The 16,251-nt window shown below is 40.3% G+C and overlaps 1 protein-coding gene across 10 annotated transcripts in view; it reads left to right on the top strand.

Moving 5' to 3' along the window:
• The window catches only part of dgkza (diacylglycerol kinase, zeta a), a 104,757-nt gene that overhangs the window by 65,002 nt on the left and 23,504 nt on the right, over nucleotides 1-16,251 (top strand). For 7 of the 10 annotated variants that reach the window (XM_079452938.1, XM_079452939.1, XM_079452935.1 and 4 more), the window contains 21 exons: nucleotides 755-832; nucleotides 916-987; nucleotides 1,764-1,820; nucleotides 2,572-2,640; nucleotides 2,775-2,846; nucleotides 2,939-3,055; nucleotides 3,233-3,304; nucleotides 3,781-3,876; nucleotides 3,975-4,057; nucleotides 4,149-4,209; nucleotides 4,840-4,953; nucleotides 5,196-5,336; nucleotides 5,447-5,525; nucleotides 5,705-5,760; nucleotides 6,443-6,505; nucleotides 6,740-6,813; nucleotides 6,956-7,067; nucleotides 7,160-7,359; nucleotides 8,099-8,199; nucleotides 10,470-10,549; nucleotides 12,829-12,904. In XM_079452938.1, coding sequence (XP_079309064.1) covers nucleotides 755-832; nucleotides 916-987; nucleotides 1,764-1,820; nucleotides 2,572-2,640; nucleotides 2,775-2,846; nucleotides 2,939-3,055; nucleotides 3,233-3,304; nucleotides 3,781-3,876; nucleotides 3,975-4,057; nucleotides 4,149-4,209; nucleotides 4,840-4,953; nucleotides 5,196-5,336; nucleotides 5,447-5,525; nucleotides 5,705-5,760; nucleotides 6,443-6,505; nucleotides 6,740-6,813; nucleotides 6,956-7,067; nucleotides 7,160-7,359; nucleotides 8,099-8,199; nucleotides 10,470-10,549; nucleotides 12,829-12,904 — 1,873 coding nt within the window. The remainder of the gene's footprint in view (nucleotides 1-754; nucleotides 833-915; nucleotides 988-1,763; nucleotides 1,821-2,571; nucleotides 2,641-2,774; nucleotides 2,847-2,938; nucleotides 3,056-3,232; nucleotides 3,305-3,780; nucleotides 3,877-3,974; nucleotides 4,058-4,148; nucleotides 4,210-4,839; nucleotides 4,954-5,195; nucleotides 5,337-5,446; nucleotides 5,526-5,704; nucleotides 5,761-6,442; nucleotides 6,506-6,739; nucleotides 6,814-6,955; nucleotides 7,068-7,159; nucleotides 7,360-8,098; nucleotides 8,200-10,469; nucleotides 10,550-12,828; nucleotides 12,905-16,251) is intronic. The other 3 variants (XM_079452940.1, XM_079452933.1, XM_079452937.1) reach the window with 1 other exon arrangement.

Here is a 16,251-nt window from a genome sequence, read left to right as displayed (position 1 = left end):
TACGGCTTTTGTCGATAACCGTGAAAAAAAAAACTAAATTATTGATATTGTTTTAATTCTACACATGATGATAAATAAATATATAAATAAAAATGTGTCAAATTGACCTTGTATTTCGTTTTTTTATAAAAAAAAGTCATTTTAAAAGATGGTGTGATAATATTGTCATTGCGAATTATCATGATAGCCGTGTGGTGAGAATCAGATATTGTGACAGCCCTGTTTGCACAGATTTTTCTTTATCAGAGACAAGTGTTTATAAAGAACAAAAAATTGGTTAAAATTAAAGGAGTGATTGAGAGAGAGGATATGAATGGATGGAAAGGATTTATAATCATATTTTCATATGAATTTTTCATCTAGGTGTAATGCTGACCCCTGGAGGCCTGGTAACAGAATATATTGAATAGCTTGTGAAAGAGTTAAAGGCGGGTGTTTCGTTTTAGCAGTTGTTGATGTTCAAATCAGCAAAAAACACACCCCTGCCCCAATCTTTCACTTTTGTCAGCGCTAACCTCGACTTACGTCCGTCCTTTGCACTGTGCACCTTACTGCTGATTGGCTACAAGGTTGTTTTGGTACTCGGGCTGACTTTGTCTAATCAAGCGTAATTCGGAAATCGGACATCCGCCTTTAATGATGTGCATCATATAATGTTTATTTTGTGATAAAGTTATTTTATCACCTGTGACCTCAATCTGATTGAGATGTTCTCTCTTTTTCTACCACCCCTGTCCTATTTTTCTTGTCACAGCAAAAGTCTGTTGCTCGGAAAAAATGTGCTGCTTGCAAGATTGTCGTTCACTCCATCTGCATTGAACAGCTGGAGAAGGTGAGTCCTGTTTCCGACGGCAGCACTAAGGTAGAGGCATGATCTGACAATGCATCACAAACCATACATGTTCCTCCCTTCAGTTATTGGACTGGAATGCTCCGCTTCAAGGGGAGGGGCTCGATGATGTGCCCCTCAAAGACCCATCATTCAGAGTGAGAAACCCTCTAGGTTTTTTCGGTTGGGCTAATGGATTACTCACACTCTCTGATCTTAGCAAAGATAGATGGCTGTCTGGCTTGATAAACCTCCGTTGCATGCTTCAAAAGCATATGCACAGAAGAACCAGACCCTGATTTACATCTGGAGCCACTTTAGCCTTTGAATGTGACGTCTTTTGTCTCTCTTTGATGTCGAGTTTTATAATCGGTTTTAAGGTAAAAGTGTGAGGTGTTTCAGTTGAAATGATATAACACAGAAAGGTTTTCTTGCCAGACATACTCTTTCTTTCAGCAGTTCCTTAATCACTTTGATCGGGCATTTGTTTAAGTCCAACTTTGTTACATCTGGGTGGACTTTTTTATTTATAGGCACATATTCCATATAGGACAGGTATGTGATAGATATCGAATCTGGATGGACTTTGGTACTGGATGGATCAGGTGTGTGGGGCTGATTGTGGTGAAATGAAGTTTGATCAGGGATGGTTTAAATCATACTTAACACTTACCAGGCTAACAAACTCATAGAAGCACTACATAAAGAAAACAGTAGGCAGCTGGTTTTGGTTTTTTCATGATTTTCCGTACTTTAATACCTCTGTCATCATATTGCTTTTTTTTTTTGACATATGTCTTCTTTCTACACGTGGAAATAACTGGCTAAGTGGGGAATCTTCTAATCTGATCAAATATGTTTTCTGTAAAACAATCCTCATTTTTATCATGAGCTGCAGTATTGTTGATGATGTTGCATTGTGCCTGTCTTTCAGATAAACTTCAGATGTAAACCATCTTTCAGGGACTCAGGATCGCGAAACATTCGAGAAGTGAGTTCTCTCTCTCTCTCTCTCTCTCTCTCTCTCTCTCTCTTTTCCCCTGTTCTTTCCTTTCTTCATTTCATTTCTTAATCTCTCCCAGTCAACATTTTTTCAGAATCGTATTTATGTTTAACCAGAGCTCAATAAACACCCAACAGCAATGCTCTGATTTCTTGTTTCATTTTTCAGATTCAAAGCTTCCTTTTTGTTATTTATATGTTCAATGGCTGTTGTACGGATCATTCCCTCTTACTGTAGGGGCTGATGCTGTTTGATGTTTAAATTTTGAGATCTTTGTACCTTATGAATTCTTTGTTTCTTTCACATCCACATCTTCTGTTTTCCTTTCCCAAACCCTTTCTCTTGCTTTCATTGCTATAATCCACCCTGTCACTCCTGTTCTCCATACCCTGCTGCTCTGTGTGCACTCACTCCTCCTGTATCCCATCATGCCTTGGTGGGTTAGTTCACCTGGCACCGTAGAGCTTTCAGAGGTCACCATGCTATGGAGCGAATGAGAGGTGCTGCAACTAAATACAGTGCATGCACCTCTCTTACACAGGTATCACACACATACCTGTACATCACACCCACATATTTACTGTATGTCCCCTAACTGAGAATACCTACAGTACACTTTTTATTTATGGAACATGCTAACGTAAACCCAAACCCAATCACTTCTTGGCTTAGAAACTCCTCTAAAACTTGTTTGGTGAAAACGTTTCTGATGAAATCTTGTGTCGTGATTTTATGGCAGCCTGCAGTAGTGCGACACCATTGGGTCCATCGGAGAAGACAGGAGGGCAAATGCAAACAATGTGGAAAGGTGGGTAAACAGATCTCTACTGGAGGTGTTTTGTGAGAGTACATTATTGCAGGTATATCATTGGTTATATTACATTGTACATTAGTGACTGAGTTATTTCGTTTGTTGACATGTTCTTTGATTTCTGTCTGCAGGGGTTTCAGCAGAAGTTTGCCTTTCACAGTAAAGAGATTGTAGCCATTAGCTGCTCCTGGTGCAAACAAGCAGTATGTTCCTCAGCTTTTATATATCGTTTTAGTATTGTAGAGCATATAAATGTATGTGTGTGTAAATTGTCTTTCTCTCTGTCTGCATGCAGTATCATAATAAGGTGACATGCTTCATGCTGCAGCAGATAGAAGAGCCGTGTTCATTAGGAGCACATGCCGCCGTTATAGTACCACCTACCTGGATCATACGGGTTCGCAGACCTCAGGTAATATATGCATGGTGTGTTTTGTGTCTGTGTTTTGTGAGCTTTGTAGAGTGGCCAGTAAGGTCTTCTTCATTTTTAAGTGATAGCTTGAAACTGCATTAGATAAACTTGCAGAATGAGAACTGAAAATGTAGGGGTTTGGTTTTGTAATGTTATTTAACTGTTTGTCAATTTTAGTCATCACTAAAATCAAGCAAAAAGAAGAAACGGACGTCTTTCAAGCGCAAATCAAGCAAGAAGGGAGTAGAGGTATGATTCCAAGCAATTCAATGAAATGTATTAATAAAACATGTTTTAAAGGTCAAGTGTGTAATTTGTGGGATGATCTATTGATAGAAATGCAATATAATATACATAGCTATGTCTTCAGAGATGTATAAAGAGCTTACACAATGAAGCATTATGTTTTCATTACCTTAGAACACTACGGGTCCCCTTGCATAACTCGCCATGTTCTGTCAGCCGTCGTAGTGTTTCGAAAGGGAGGGGTAGGGTGAAAAGTTGGTTGCAATACAAACCTTGTCGCTAGATATTATTGACTGGACCTTTAAAGCAGCTTTGCAAAGAATTGTGACTTACACAACTCTCAGTGAAAGAAGGGAAGAACTCCTTCGGATGTGATGGAATGCTTAAACATGCATGCATAAATCCCATGGAAGTGACCTTTGTTTACCTGGAATGATGCTATAATAAATAACACACTTTACATCTCTCTCTCTTACCAGGAGGCTCGATGGAAGCCCTTCATAGTGAGACCTATTCCCTCTCAACTCATGAAGCCACTGCTGGTGTTTGTAAACCCAAAGAGTGGAGGAAACCAGGTCTTGTTAATGCTGTTATTATTGTTATTGTTGCCTTTATTACTATTGTTACTAGTAGTTATAGTATTTCAACTCTCTCTCTTTGATCTTTTTCCCAGGGAGCTAAAATCATTCAGTCCTTTATGTGGTATCTGAATCCTCGGCAGGTCTTTGATCTCAATCAGGGGGGTCCTCAGGAGGGGTAAGTACCTACAAATATAATGCCACAGAAGAACAATAAAACACAATTTCATCCTTGTGACACGTTAATCGTGTCTGCATGTTTCTTTCAGGTTGGAGATGTATCGCAAAGTTCACAACTTGCGAATCCTGGCCTGTGGTGGAGATGGCACGGTAAGCCAACACATTATGTATATTTATATGAGTAAACTATATAGGAATTATCAACCTCTCCAGCAGGGGGTAGAAATGCACTTTTATCTGCTTATAAGCAGAGCAAGAGAAGATTCCCCTGAGTCATAGGTCATGTTTTTGAATCAGATGAGTCATGTGTTTGAGGAATTGATGCTTATGCGTGTGTCCTGATTTAACCCATATTGTCACATCTCCATAATCCGTTTGCATGAGTAATTAAGAGCCTTAAAGTGCGGATCTGAACGCCGTCATATTTCACACCGTGACTTTGATCCATGAAAGAGAAGTACATGAATAACTGAATTGCCTTGAGCTCAACAAAAATAAGGAGTTTAAATCCACCCGTCTCATCAGTCTTCCTCCACCCTGCTGAGCAGCAACACTTTTCTGAGAAAAACACTTCTCCCACTTTCTCTGGGTTTTTATGATTTTACAAAACAAGATATAAACAGTAAAACTAACCTGTTTATGTTGTTTAGGTATTGGACTAGGATTTATTTTTTAGGTTTGCTCAGTACAGTACGATGATGTGAATTTATGGATTTGAAGATATTTTGTGCGTTTCTCTCTTTCTCTCATACACTCATGTTAAATTATTCTTTGTTTTAGGTGGGCTGGATCTTGTCCACTCTTGATCAGCTCCAGCTTAACCCTTCGCCTGCAGTTGCAGTGCTCCCTCTGGGCACAGGAAATGACCTCGCTAGAACGCTAAACTGGGGTGGGGTGAGTGAAACTTGTCAGTCTATAAGGAGAGAGTGATGTGCGGGAGGGGCGCATACAGACACATACAACCCAAACACCCATCATGTCAACTTTGCCATATTTGACTACAGTAAACTTTTATATTTTCCATAACTAAATAAAAGCATTCCACAATCTGCTCAATATTTATTCAAACCAGTTTGCTGAGTGAGCTTCTATATACAAATGAACATGCTAAAATATATATGTGTATATTTGCGTAGGGTTACACGGATGAACCTTTAAGTAAAATTCTGTCTCACGTCGAGGATGGGAACATTGTCCAGCTAGATCGATGGAATCTGGTTGTAAAGCCCAACCCGGACGCAGGACCAGAAGAAAGAGATGAGCAGGTGACGGACAAGGTAAAAGCTCCGCCCACCTCTGATGTTTCAATTTGCTGTGCTTTTTAACTTAAAGCCCAAAACAACTGTATGTAGAGTACATGAATTGAAATGTGATTTATGCTCAACAGCTCCCCCTAGACATCTTCAATAATTATTTCAGCCTTGGTTTTGATGCTCATGTGACCTTAGAGTTCCACGAATCTCGAGGTTGGTGTAAAGACAACAACCTGTAATATCAATGTAAAAGTTTCTCAGTATGACTGTGCTGGTGTAAGATTGAATACTTGTGTGCCTGTTTGTGCATCTTGAAAGATTTTGTGGAGCATGAGAGGTCAAATTGATTGTGTGAATTGATGTTAATGACCTTGTTTTCTTGTACTCCTCAGAGGCCAACCCTGAGAAATTTAACAGTCGATTCAGAAACAAAATGTTCTATGCAGGAGTAAGTAACACACACACTTGAGTACTGGATCCATTAACACAAACTAATGAATTTAATTCCTGCAAGCACCCGTTTTAATTGCAACATTAATAATTATGACAGTGAGATGGTGCTGACCTCTTTATACCTGAAATTATTATCCACCAAGCATCATGCTTCTCATTTTTTCTACTCATCACTTGTGAGTCATGGCACATTCATAGAGTGCAATAAAAACAAAAGCAGAAACAGTTATGCTTTTATATTTTAATCTTAAATTACAAAACATGTTAAGCAGAATGCATTTATAAGTTGATGAATGGTTATTGTTTTAGCATAATGGGTGATTGACTGGGTGCGTGGGCTGTCCTTGTGTGTGGACTGAGGAGCATTTGAACAGATTGGAGCATTCACACAAAACACAGGCACACACTTTCTCACACAGGTTTTCAGTCTTCTGAAGACCTTTCAACACAATGAAGGATTGACAGATGAGTGGACGGCCATTTGCAGCAGCACAAATTAGTGTGATGTAGTCCTTGAAATGAGTGTCACATAATCCAGTTACATGATGTTGTGGATGCTGTTCATGATAGGATCACTCCCTAATGAATAATATCAGGCGTAAACAGTGTCAGTAATGCAAAAAACACATCAGTTAAAGAGATACACATCATTATGTTTTTCTTTTTTTTTTCTATAGACCGCATTTTCCGATTTCTTGATGGGCAGTTCAAAAGACCTGGCTAAACACATAAAAGTGGTGGTAGGTACAGAGAATGAACTAAACAAAGAGAAAAGAGGAAATCTCTGTGTATGTGTACAGTATGTGTGGGTTCTTAGACTTGTCTTTAAGTGCAGTATTTGCATGTTTATTTTTGCTTTTATTTCTCTTGGGCTTTAGGGCTCGGAGGAAGTGTCTGTGCATTAGTTTTAAATCTTTTACTGCTACTTGTATAAGACAAAATTATAAATACTATTTCTGTCTTATTGTCTATAGTGTGACGGGACAGATTTGACCTCTAAAGTCCAGGATTTGAAGCTGCAGTGCCTGGTCTTCCTTAATATCCCCAGGTTACAAACTCTGCATTCTGTCTTTGTATCTTTTCTCTCCTCTGTTTTATGTCAGTTCTTTATTCTTATTATTTGTCAATATGTAACTCCGGGCAAAAATGTGTGTGTGTGAAGAATCTGTATGTTTGGTTCATCTTCTCAGGTATTGTGCGGGCACTATGCCGTGGGGAAATCCGAGTGAGCATCATGACTTTGAGCCTCAGCGCCACGACGATGGATGCATTGAGGTCATTGGATTCACGATGACATCACTGGTATGCCTCACTTTGTTGCTTTAGATTACTACGAAGTTGATACATGTCTTTTCGAATCGAGTGTGTGCTTTTTCTTTCCATTATTTCTGTAGGCTACTCTGCAGGTCGGAGGTCACGGTGAGAGGTTAAATCAGTGTCGTGAGGTCACTCTCACCACCTACAAATCGATCCCCATGCAGGTGGATGGCGAGCCTTGTAAACTAGCACCGTCTGTCATTCACATCTCCCTTCGAAACCAGGCCAACATGGTGCAGAAAACCAAAAGACGCACATCTATACCACTGCTCAACGAGTGAGTGCATACCATATGCGAGAACACGCTCATATCTCTGTAGGATTACATACACACAGGAAGCTCATACCAAAATTTTAAAATGATATTATGACGACTGTTTAAATAGGCAGCATGAAAAAATGTACACATGAATTTTGATTCATTAAGCAGAATCTAAACTGGTTTGATGTCTCTCTCTATTTAGCTGAATATTGATTATCAGCGTTCTCTGTCCCATTACTTTCACTGTAGAAGTATATATGAACTGTGTGGTTTTTTTATTATGGTATCATGTTTTTATTGTGTTAGTTATTATGACCTAAATCAAAACAAACCAACTGCAGTTTGATTGATATTAATTGGAGTGCAAAATAAAAAAACATGATGTTTGAACAATTTTTAAAACTGAGTTATCTCATTTTGGAACCAAACTCTTCATATATTACTCTCATAAATGCCTGCTATAGACAGACAAACTCGTTTTAGTCTACTGAATCAGATAATCATACTCTCAGAGGTTTTGTTAATTTCACACCTGGGCAGCTCTGTGAGGAGAAAGCACCGTATTGATGCCAGATATAGTCCTGTAATGAGACCCCTGTTACAAAGCAAAATAACACATTTAAAAAGCAATGTTTAGCGAGGTAGAATAGGACAGTACACCAAACCCGCGTACCACATATTGCCGAGAACTTCAATTAGTGGGATGTTTGTAAATTTAATATATGTGTTTTCCTGTTCAAACTCTGTCCTGTAGTCAGCAGCCAATTCCAGAAAGGTTACGGATCAGAGTGAGTCGCATCAGCATGCATGATTACGAAGCTTTGCATTATGACAAAGAGAAACTCAAAGAAGCCTGTGAGTATGAAATACAGCACACACACACATTCTTATCACACTTAAACATGTGCGGCCCACTCCCTGTTCACTGCATGGTGAAAAATGCACCTAGTTATTGCTCTACCAAGAAATCTTTAGTTTTTTTATTATAAGAACACTTAGGGACCATATGCATTGGGTAAATTCATCTTTGCATGATATCTGTACGTTTGTGAGATAGAATAATATGTTGGAATCTTTAATGGAGATTTGTAAAATATTTAAAGTATTTAACAAATCTGGTATTTCTTCCATTCTGGCTGCTTGTTAACTATTAACAGCCTATTTGACGACTTTGTGTCCCATAATGCAATTAACAACAATGTAAAACACAACACCTTGTTTCAGACAATTACACTATTCGCATACTCGCAATCTGCAGTTATTTTTGTCAGCACTAGGTGTCCTCCCATTCCTGCTGTGAGTGTTAACAATCACTGCTGCAAGAGTTCTGTGAATATATTCAGATTAAGCTTTGTGCTGCTGTTGGGTTATGACACAAAGCATTTTGTGCAAAATTCATCAATGTTGTCAAAGCCTATTGTGTTTTAATACATCAGCATCCTTTTTTTTAAATTAGGTCCCAGCCCAACCATAAACTCTTCAAGAAGCGCTGTCTGTTTATTTTTATAGGGGCTTTTTTATCCTGCTAGTGTGAGTGTAATAAACAACCTGCAAATTTATGTTAATACTTTGTGTGTCTGTGAGTGTGAAGGAGAAAGTGTGAATTTACTTAATTTGTAAATTCCAAGGTCCCGGAAAAAGGGGGCATGGCAGATCTGGCAAGTTAGTGGGGTAGGCAGAAGTAACGGAATATGCAATCTCTGTGGGGTTTTCTATTTAACTATTTAGATGTTTTGAAAATGCAAAAAACTAAAACTTCATGGAATTGGACATGCAAAAATAATCTCAGAATTAGAGAAATTTAATGGCATTTATCTTGAGTTTGCCTTAGTTTAAATCCCTGTTAAGGTGATGGAAATTATTATCATGATGATGCTGTGATTTGTGCATGTAAACAAATGCAACACCGCTCTCAACATTTGGTGGAGGTGGAGCTACGTCTCTTCGCAGCATTTGTCCAACAAAAAAAATCTCTCTCTCTGAAGTGTCCATCATTGCAAGTTCCCGTCAATATATAATGCAAAAACACATGATACGAATAAATATACGCAAATTATTTGACAATTAACAGATTAACAAAAATCTCTCTCATCTCTGTTTAACAAAAATACAACACACTTTACTCCATCTCTTCAGCTCTTTGCTGTCAACCCCTCTTCACTCTTCTTAAGAGTTTTGACAATACCATTAAGAGAGAAAGTAGTGCACAAATCTAAATTCAATTTGGGAACGACTGTTCAGATGTTGCTTAGCAACCCAACATTCTTCAATGAAAGAGAACTCTTCCATCTTCTCTCTCGCTTATTCCCTGCTCATTTCTACCTACTGTTGCTCTTTCTCCCTCTCTCTCCTCCGCACCACCATGCCACAGAAACTTTCCATCCTCTTGTGAAAGCTCATTTAATTTAGAAATATTATCCTGTCTTTCTGAATCCTGTGAGACTGAGCTGGATCTGTGTCTCAACTCAGGGTAGACCATGACTAATGCTTCTCCAGCTCTGAAACAAACTGTATCTTCATCACATCAATTTTGTATGGAATTTGTCACGCTGAGGTGAAAGTGTGTAGCTCTATAGTAACATGGAAACAAAAGTTTTCATATTTTGTCAGTGATTGGACAAATGTACCCACAGCTAACCCTGCACAAGCCTGAAATGTCATCATATTCTCTGCTAGTAACTGCATATATAACATCAGGACTAGAGCACAGTGTCTACAGAATGCCTGTCTACAGAGTCTGTGCAGATGTAATTACCACATCCTTCCCATCACATCCTATTACTGTCTTGACCTGTGAATTAGTTTAAATGAGCTTTAATTGAGTCTGAGCTGGGACATGTTGGACAACTGCCGTTAATATATTATTCATCATATTCATCAACCTGACATATGCACATGGACCTACATTGGCGTGGAAAGATTGCATGTAAAACATGAATAATAGTTGTTCTTTCTTTTCTCTGATAAGTGTGTCCTGAGAGATGTATGTAGAATGTAGGATACTGTATGTTTTTCCAACACCGCACAACAGCCTGTTAATGTGAGAATGAAAGAATGATTCTTTATTCTCTCCATCTCTTCCTTAATGTCTTTTTTCTTTTCTTTCTTTTTCATCCTCATTTTAGCAATCCCACTGGGTCTCATCGTTGTCCCAGGAGACAGTGATCTGGAAACCTGCCGTGCTCACATCGAGAGACTACAGGAGGTAAAAACGAAGGGGTGGAGTTAATGTATGAAGTGGGGTAAAGCTTGAGAAATGAGAAACGGAGAGGACAAGATAAGATAGAGGACGGAAGAAGTGTAAGAGTTTGATTTATGATGAGAACAGCCAGTCATATTGAGAAGGGGAAGTTGTGCTGCACCACAGATACGGTATAGAGGATCCCAAGTTGTCTTTTTTGAGTTCATTCTTTTCTTCTATGGATGACCAATAGTGCTGTTTAGAAATAAATCAAAGAATCAATTGATCAATTTAATAATTAAAACCAAAAAAGTAAACAAATAAATCACTTTTTAAATTGAGAAATGAATTTTAAATGGTTTTATAATTTGAACAATAAAACACTAAATTTAACAATCATTTTTAAATGTAGAAAAAATAGATACATTTAAAACTGTTACCTAAATTCATGTTTTAAAACGTAGAAAAATAAAACAATATAAAGTTTATTAATAAATAATTTTAAATGAGAAAATGCTTTTCTCTCTCTATTTGCCAATTGCTTATCTTTGTCGTTCTTCCAAATGCATTTATTTATCCATTTGTCAATCGAGAACTGTTCAATGCTATGGACAGTAGACACGCAGGGGCACTGTTCAGTTTTAGGATACACCCCTCTTCCACATTTCATACAAAGTAAATATAAGGCGAAAACCCTCTTATAATCCCAACCCGAGTTTCATCCATGTCCATCACAAGCGATTACAACATCCTGAACTCTCTAGTGAGTGGATAGGTTCAGTGCCGAGGCCATTGTGGCTACAGCTTTATAACTTTAAAATCCAGCTCTGTCTTTAGCCATTGATCAATTGATTCTTCAATTTATTTCTAAATGGTACTATTGGTCCTTCATATTCTTCAGAAAAATTATCTTGAACCGGAGAATTATGCAAAAAACTTGTTTGTTTTTGTTGTCTACACTGGAGGTAGAGCTTCGTCTTAAAGGAATAGTACGCCCCCCAATTGAAATTACAGCATGTCTTTATTATTCACAATATTTCATCCAAAACCCTTTTGATTTTTCTTCTGTGGAAAAGAGAAGATGACTATTATCCTGCCCATTTTTGTCAGTGAACAAAGAACAATGCACACATAGTATTCTGAGCAGTTTGATGGACCCTAGGAGGTAAAGTTGTGTGAAATTTGGTTTGTTTAGTGTCTCTGAAAGAACTTTGTATTCTTCATTCACTCACAGATAGACTGTTGTATATTTGTTCTTCCGCTACAATGTTTGAAAGATCTTATGTGATGTGGCAAGCATGTATCTAATACTGTATTATTGTGGGTTTAAACCGATGAGTTGTGTCTATGATCTGATGGGGCACGAGTTTCTAATTCAATGGGGTCTCCTGCAGGATTTTGTGTCGTGCCACCCATCTCTGCAGCGACTGGTGCTCCAGGTGGGTGAGACACCTGAGAGGTGAGAGGCACACCTGAAGCACTTTCAGGAACGAGACTGGAGATTGAGCCGTAAAGACATATTAGTATTTGATGGACATTCTTCAATAAACTTCTGCAGCACTTTATGTCCTCAAAAACGAGAAAGGGTCTGAGTTAGATATGTTTACTTTGAGAGTGCAAATTCCTCAAAGAGATAAAATAAGCAAAGAGTTTGTTTTCATATAGATCTTAACGTTATCCCCAAAGCCGAATATTCCAGTCATCCTAAATCTCTTCCACATCCTTCTCTGTGAGATTAGAGCGCTCTAGCGCCTCCTAGAAACTAGTCTGTTTGCAGATCTATAGAGAACCCTCATTACATCTATTCCGTCATGACAAACTTCAAATATTCATAAATTACAGTAAGAAAAATATCCCCCAGCTTAGCCCACCATCCTGTGGATATTTCCCATGAGTCCTAAGTGCTCCCGAGTGCCCTGTGTGGTTTAAAGCCTAATCTTGTATTGGGCTTTATTGAGAATGGCAGCTTAATACTGATGGTGCATGCATGTGTTGTGTTCACTTTGTGTTTGTGGATTCTGTGAATAGTGAATTGTAGTTTGTATATTGTGTTGATGTCAGATTATTTGTTCTAGTTGCATGACTTTGATGGCTCAGTTGTAGACCTCAAAATTGCAGTTTTGGAACTTTAAGGAAAGAGATGAATAGAAAGATGTATGGAGAAATGTCAGGTCTGTGTGCGTACGGTGAAACGTTCTCATTGTTCAAGTGCTGTTAGTCTGCTGTGAGTTACATAAACTGGCACTAATCATAACTTTTCTCCTCTCTGCTATCAACATTTCCTCTCTTTCCTCCTCTTTCAGCCTCAGGAAGGTGATGGGACCAAATCAAAGGCTTTGTCTTCTCAGAGGCTGTCACCCAAATGGTGCTTTCTCGACTGTGAGTATTTCTTTCTACTGGGGGTTGAGAGGGTCAGATCTGTAATGGACTGAGCGCTGACCTCTTCTTTCCAGGGCAAGTCATGCAATGATGCGTCTTTTATTAATCAGAGTTGTGTGAAATTCTGTAGGTTTTGCAGCAAAAAAAACAATAAAGAGCGAAAGTCAGCATTTTTAACCTGCAAAATTCCATAATTTTTACTGAAACAGCTAAATGAGGCATAAATAGTGAGGAACAGAATATGTTGGAATAGTTCAATGATAATATGGGGTTCCAGTGATTACTGTAAGAACTGAATTACAGTCACAGAGAGTGAACTGCATGTCTGCATTTATGAACTCTGTGGGTCTGTGTGCTTCATCAGGTCACACCTGCAGATCTATACAAATTTAGTCAAATACTGTTAAATGCATTCAGCAATTTTGGAGGGATGACGTTTTTTTTGTAGGCCAACATGGAAGTTAGCGCTGTGCCAGTTCCTTCGACCAAAAGCCTATAGTTTTTTGCCATAGACTTTTGGAAGATTGCAAAACATAAGCTTTGTGATTAACAACGGTGGTATAATACTTGTATAATATTTGCAAATGTATTTAAATAATTTATTATTTTGAAGTCTAAATACTGTGCAATTGCCAGAAGTAAAAAGCTAACATAAGGCTATAAATAAACTACACTATGGTTGCTCCATATCAACATCACCACCACCAAGCCACCAACAACTTTTTAAAACTTTATTAAAAACGTCTCTGGTTACTTGGCTGTAACCCTTTTCCCTGAAAAAGCGGGAACGAGAGGGTGCGTTTCAAAAGCTATGGTAGAATGTCTTTGTTTGACCGGTTGTGAAGCACGTGTGTCAAACTGGCTATTCTATTTGGCTTTAAATAACCTTGGCAAGTGACGTGGATAATTACACCAGCACCTGCATGTTATAAATACGCGTTGCGTGAACGCGTCTTCAGGTTCCAACTTTGTCTGAAAGGGCGTCTGGCACGCCTACAGTGCGGCATTGAGGCGCAGCATCTCGTTCCCCCTTTTTCAGGGAACAGGGTAAATAACCCGACCAAGTAACCCGAGACGTTCCCTATCAAAAGCTGCTCTTGATGCTGCGATTCAAACACTATGGGAACGAGAATACCAACGGCACTGCTCTGGAGGTGTCTGGCCACCCAAGGTTGTGTGGTATGTGTGCACAAGCCAAGAGGAGGCATCAGACGTGACTCTGGGATGTAGACTCCACTACGTGTGAGCATGGAGTAGCATGGACATCCAGACTATAAAAATCTGACAAATGTGTTCGGAGAGGACCAGCCCACCGCATCACACACTTGCTGCAAGGGGACTCCTCTTGCTAAAGCCATATAAGATGAAACCCCCCTTGCTGAATGAGCTTTGACACCTAGAGGTGAAGCTTGATCGCGGGCCTCTTTGGCCAGAGCAATTGCATCCCTCACCCAATGTGATATTGTTTGCCTGGTGGCAGCCGCCCCTTTGTTGCGGCTTCCATAACATATGAAAAGCTGTTTTGATTTACGCCACTGGCTAGTGCGGTGGATGTGATTCTGAAGAGCACGTACTGGACACAGTAGTTGTAATCATTCCTGCTCCAACGAACGTCGGAGGACAGAAGGCATCAAGAACAACATTTTAAAGGTCAAAAGCCTGATATGTGCTGACTCCATAGGTTCAAAAGGGGCGCTAACCAGACCCTCGAGCACTATTGCTAAGTCCCATGACGGAACAGTCTGTCTAGAAGGAGGCATCAGCCGCCTTGCTCCACGAATAAAGCGGGCGACTAAAGGGTGTTTTCCCACAGAAACCCCATCAATCGGGGCGTTCAATTGGTCATCAATTGGTGGCCACATAAACCCTGAGACTACCTGGGCTTGACCCTTGGGACAGTTTCTCTTGCAGAAACTCCAACACTGAAACAATCTGGCAGTGAATTGGGTCTGCATGGTGTACCATGCACCATCTGTCAAAAACATTCCATCTTAGGGCATAGCTCCTTCTAGTGGAGGGAGCCCTAGCACTTAGAATAGTTTTTGGATTCAATTTATTTTCATTACACACATACAAGTACAGTGTAACGAAATGAAGTAAGAAGAAAAATACAGCATAACATGGGGAAGGTGAGGAGAAAAACATGTACACAATACACCATAGACAAGACTTGCAACAGGGAGAAGTAATCCAGTTCCGGCAAGCAGCCATCCGGTCCTACGCCATTACAGCGCTGGTCACAGACCCGCTTGTCAGACTGTAAAAATGCGACTGCCTCCGTTGAGAGCCAAACAATATGAGGAATAGAAAACGAGAAATAGTCTGTACTACTTCGGGCGGAATCCCAGTACCTCTCAGCTGGTCCCCTTCAGGGGCCAGGCATGGAGATTAAAAAGCCCTGGACAGGGGTGAAATATTGCCCCATGTGCTTGAGACAGGAGATCTCTACTGACTGTGATCACTCATGGTGTGTCGTCGAGGATGGATACTAGGTCCAGAAACCAGATTCTGGTTTGCCAATAGGGAGCTATAATTAAGAGGCGAGAGCCCTGTTGACGAACCATCTCTAGGACTCCCGGGAGAGCTATCGGAGGATAAGTGTTAAGACGTAGTCTAGGCCACGCATGGGCAATCGCGTCCAGACCCAGGAGAGCTGGATGACTCAGAGAGAAGTAGAGGGGACATTGTGCTGTCTCCTGTGTAGCAAAGAGGTCCACCTGACAGTAATTTCCATGCTGTCAGCGTCCTGAAATGCAGGTAGCAGCTGAGATTGCAAAGTGGCCGTGTGAGGGTGCCGAAGAGGAGCCTCTTATTTCTCTTGGAAGTTTAAGCAATCCACCCTGGGGGAGCACACCCACACAGTCCCGGGCACATACGTCTCAGGATCTCCTCTTCTTAGAGGAGATGAACTGCCTCAGGTCCAGCCTCCCCGAGGTGGCCTGAGGGGCACAGTGGGCTGCTCCCCTGCCTCTTTGAGGGGGGGCGCGATTCGCCACACTCTTCCTGGCGACTTTACACCTTCTTGGGACTGGGAAACTGGTCCGGAGTGGGTGGTCGACACTCTAGACGCTTGACCACGAAGGGGTAGATACCTGACGAAAGCCTCCTCTTGGCGTCCCGCCTCCCAGAACCTGGTGACTTGGTGATTGCATCACCAAACAGTCCAGAAGGCGAGATTGGGGCATCAGAGGAACGCGCGGTCCCGGTCCTTGATGCCTCTGAGGTTCAACTACAGGTGACAAATCTGTGGCCCGTCATAGTTCTGCGAATGCCGTTTCGTCAGTCACCCCATCAGTGCTCACGTCGCGCAGCAAATTAGCCTTATATGCCTGCAGAACCCCCATGGT

This window comes from Barbatula barbatula, assembly GCF_947034865.1.
Source record: "Barbatula barbatula genome assembly, chromosome: 1".
In the NCBI taxonomy this organism is placed as follows: Eukaryota; Metazoa; Chordata; class Actinopteri; order Cypriniformes; family Nemacheilidae; genus Barbatula; species Barbatula barbatula.
Note: the sequence above shows the minus strand (reverse complement) of the source record. Positions and strands in the feature narration are given on the sequence as shown.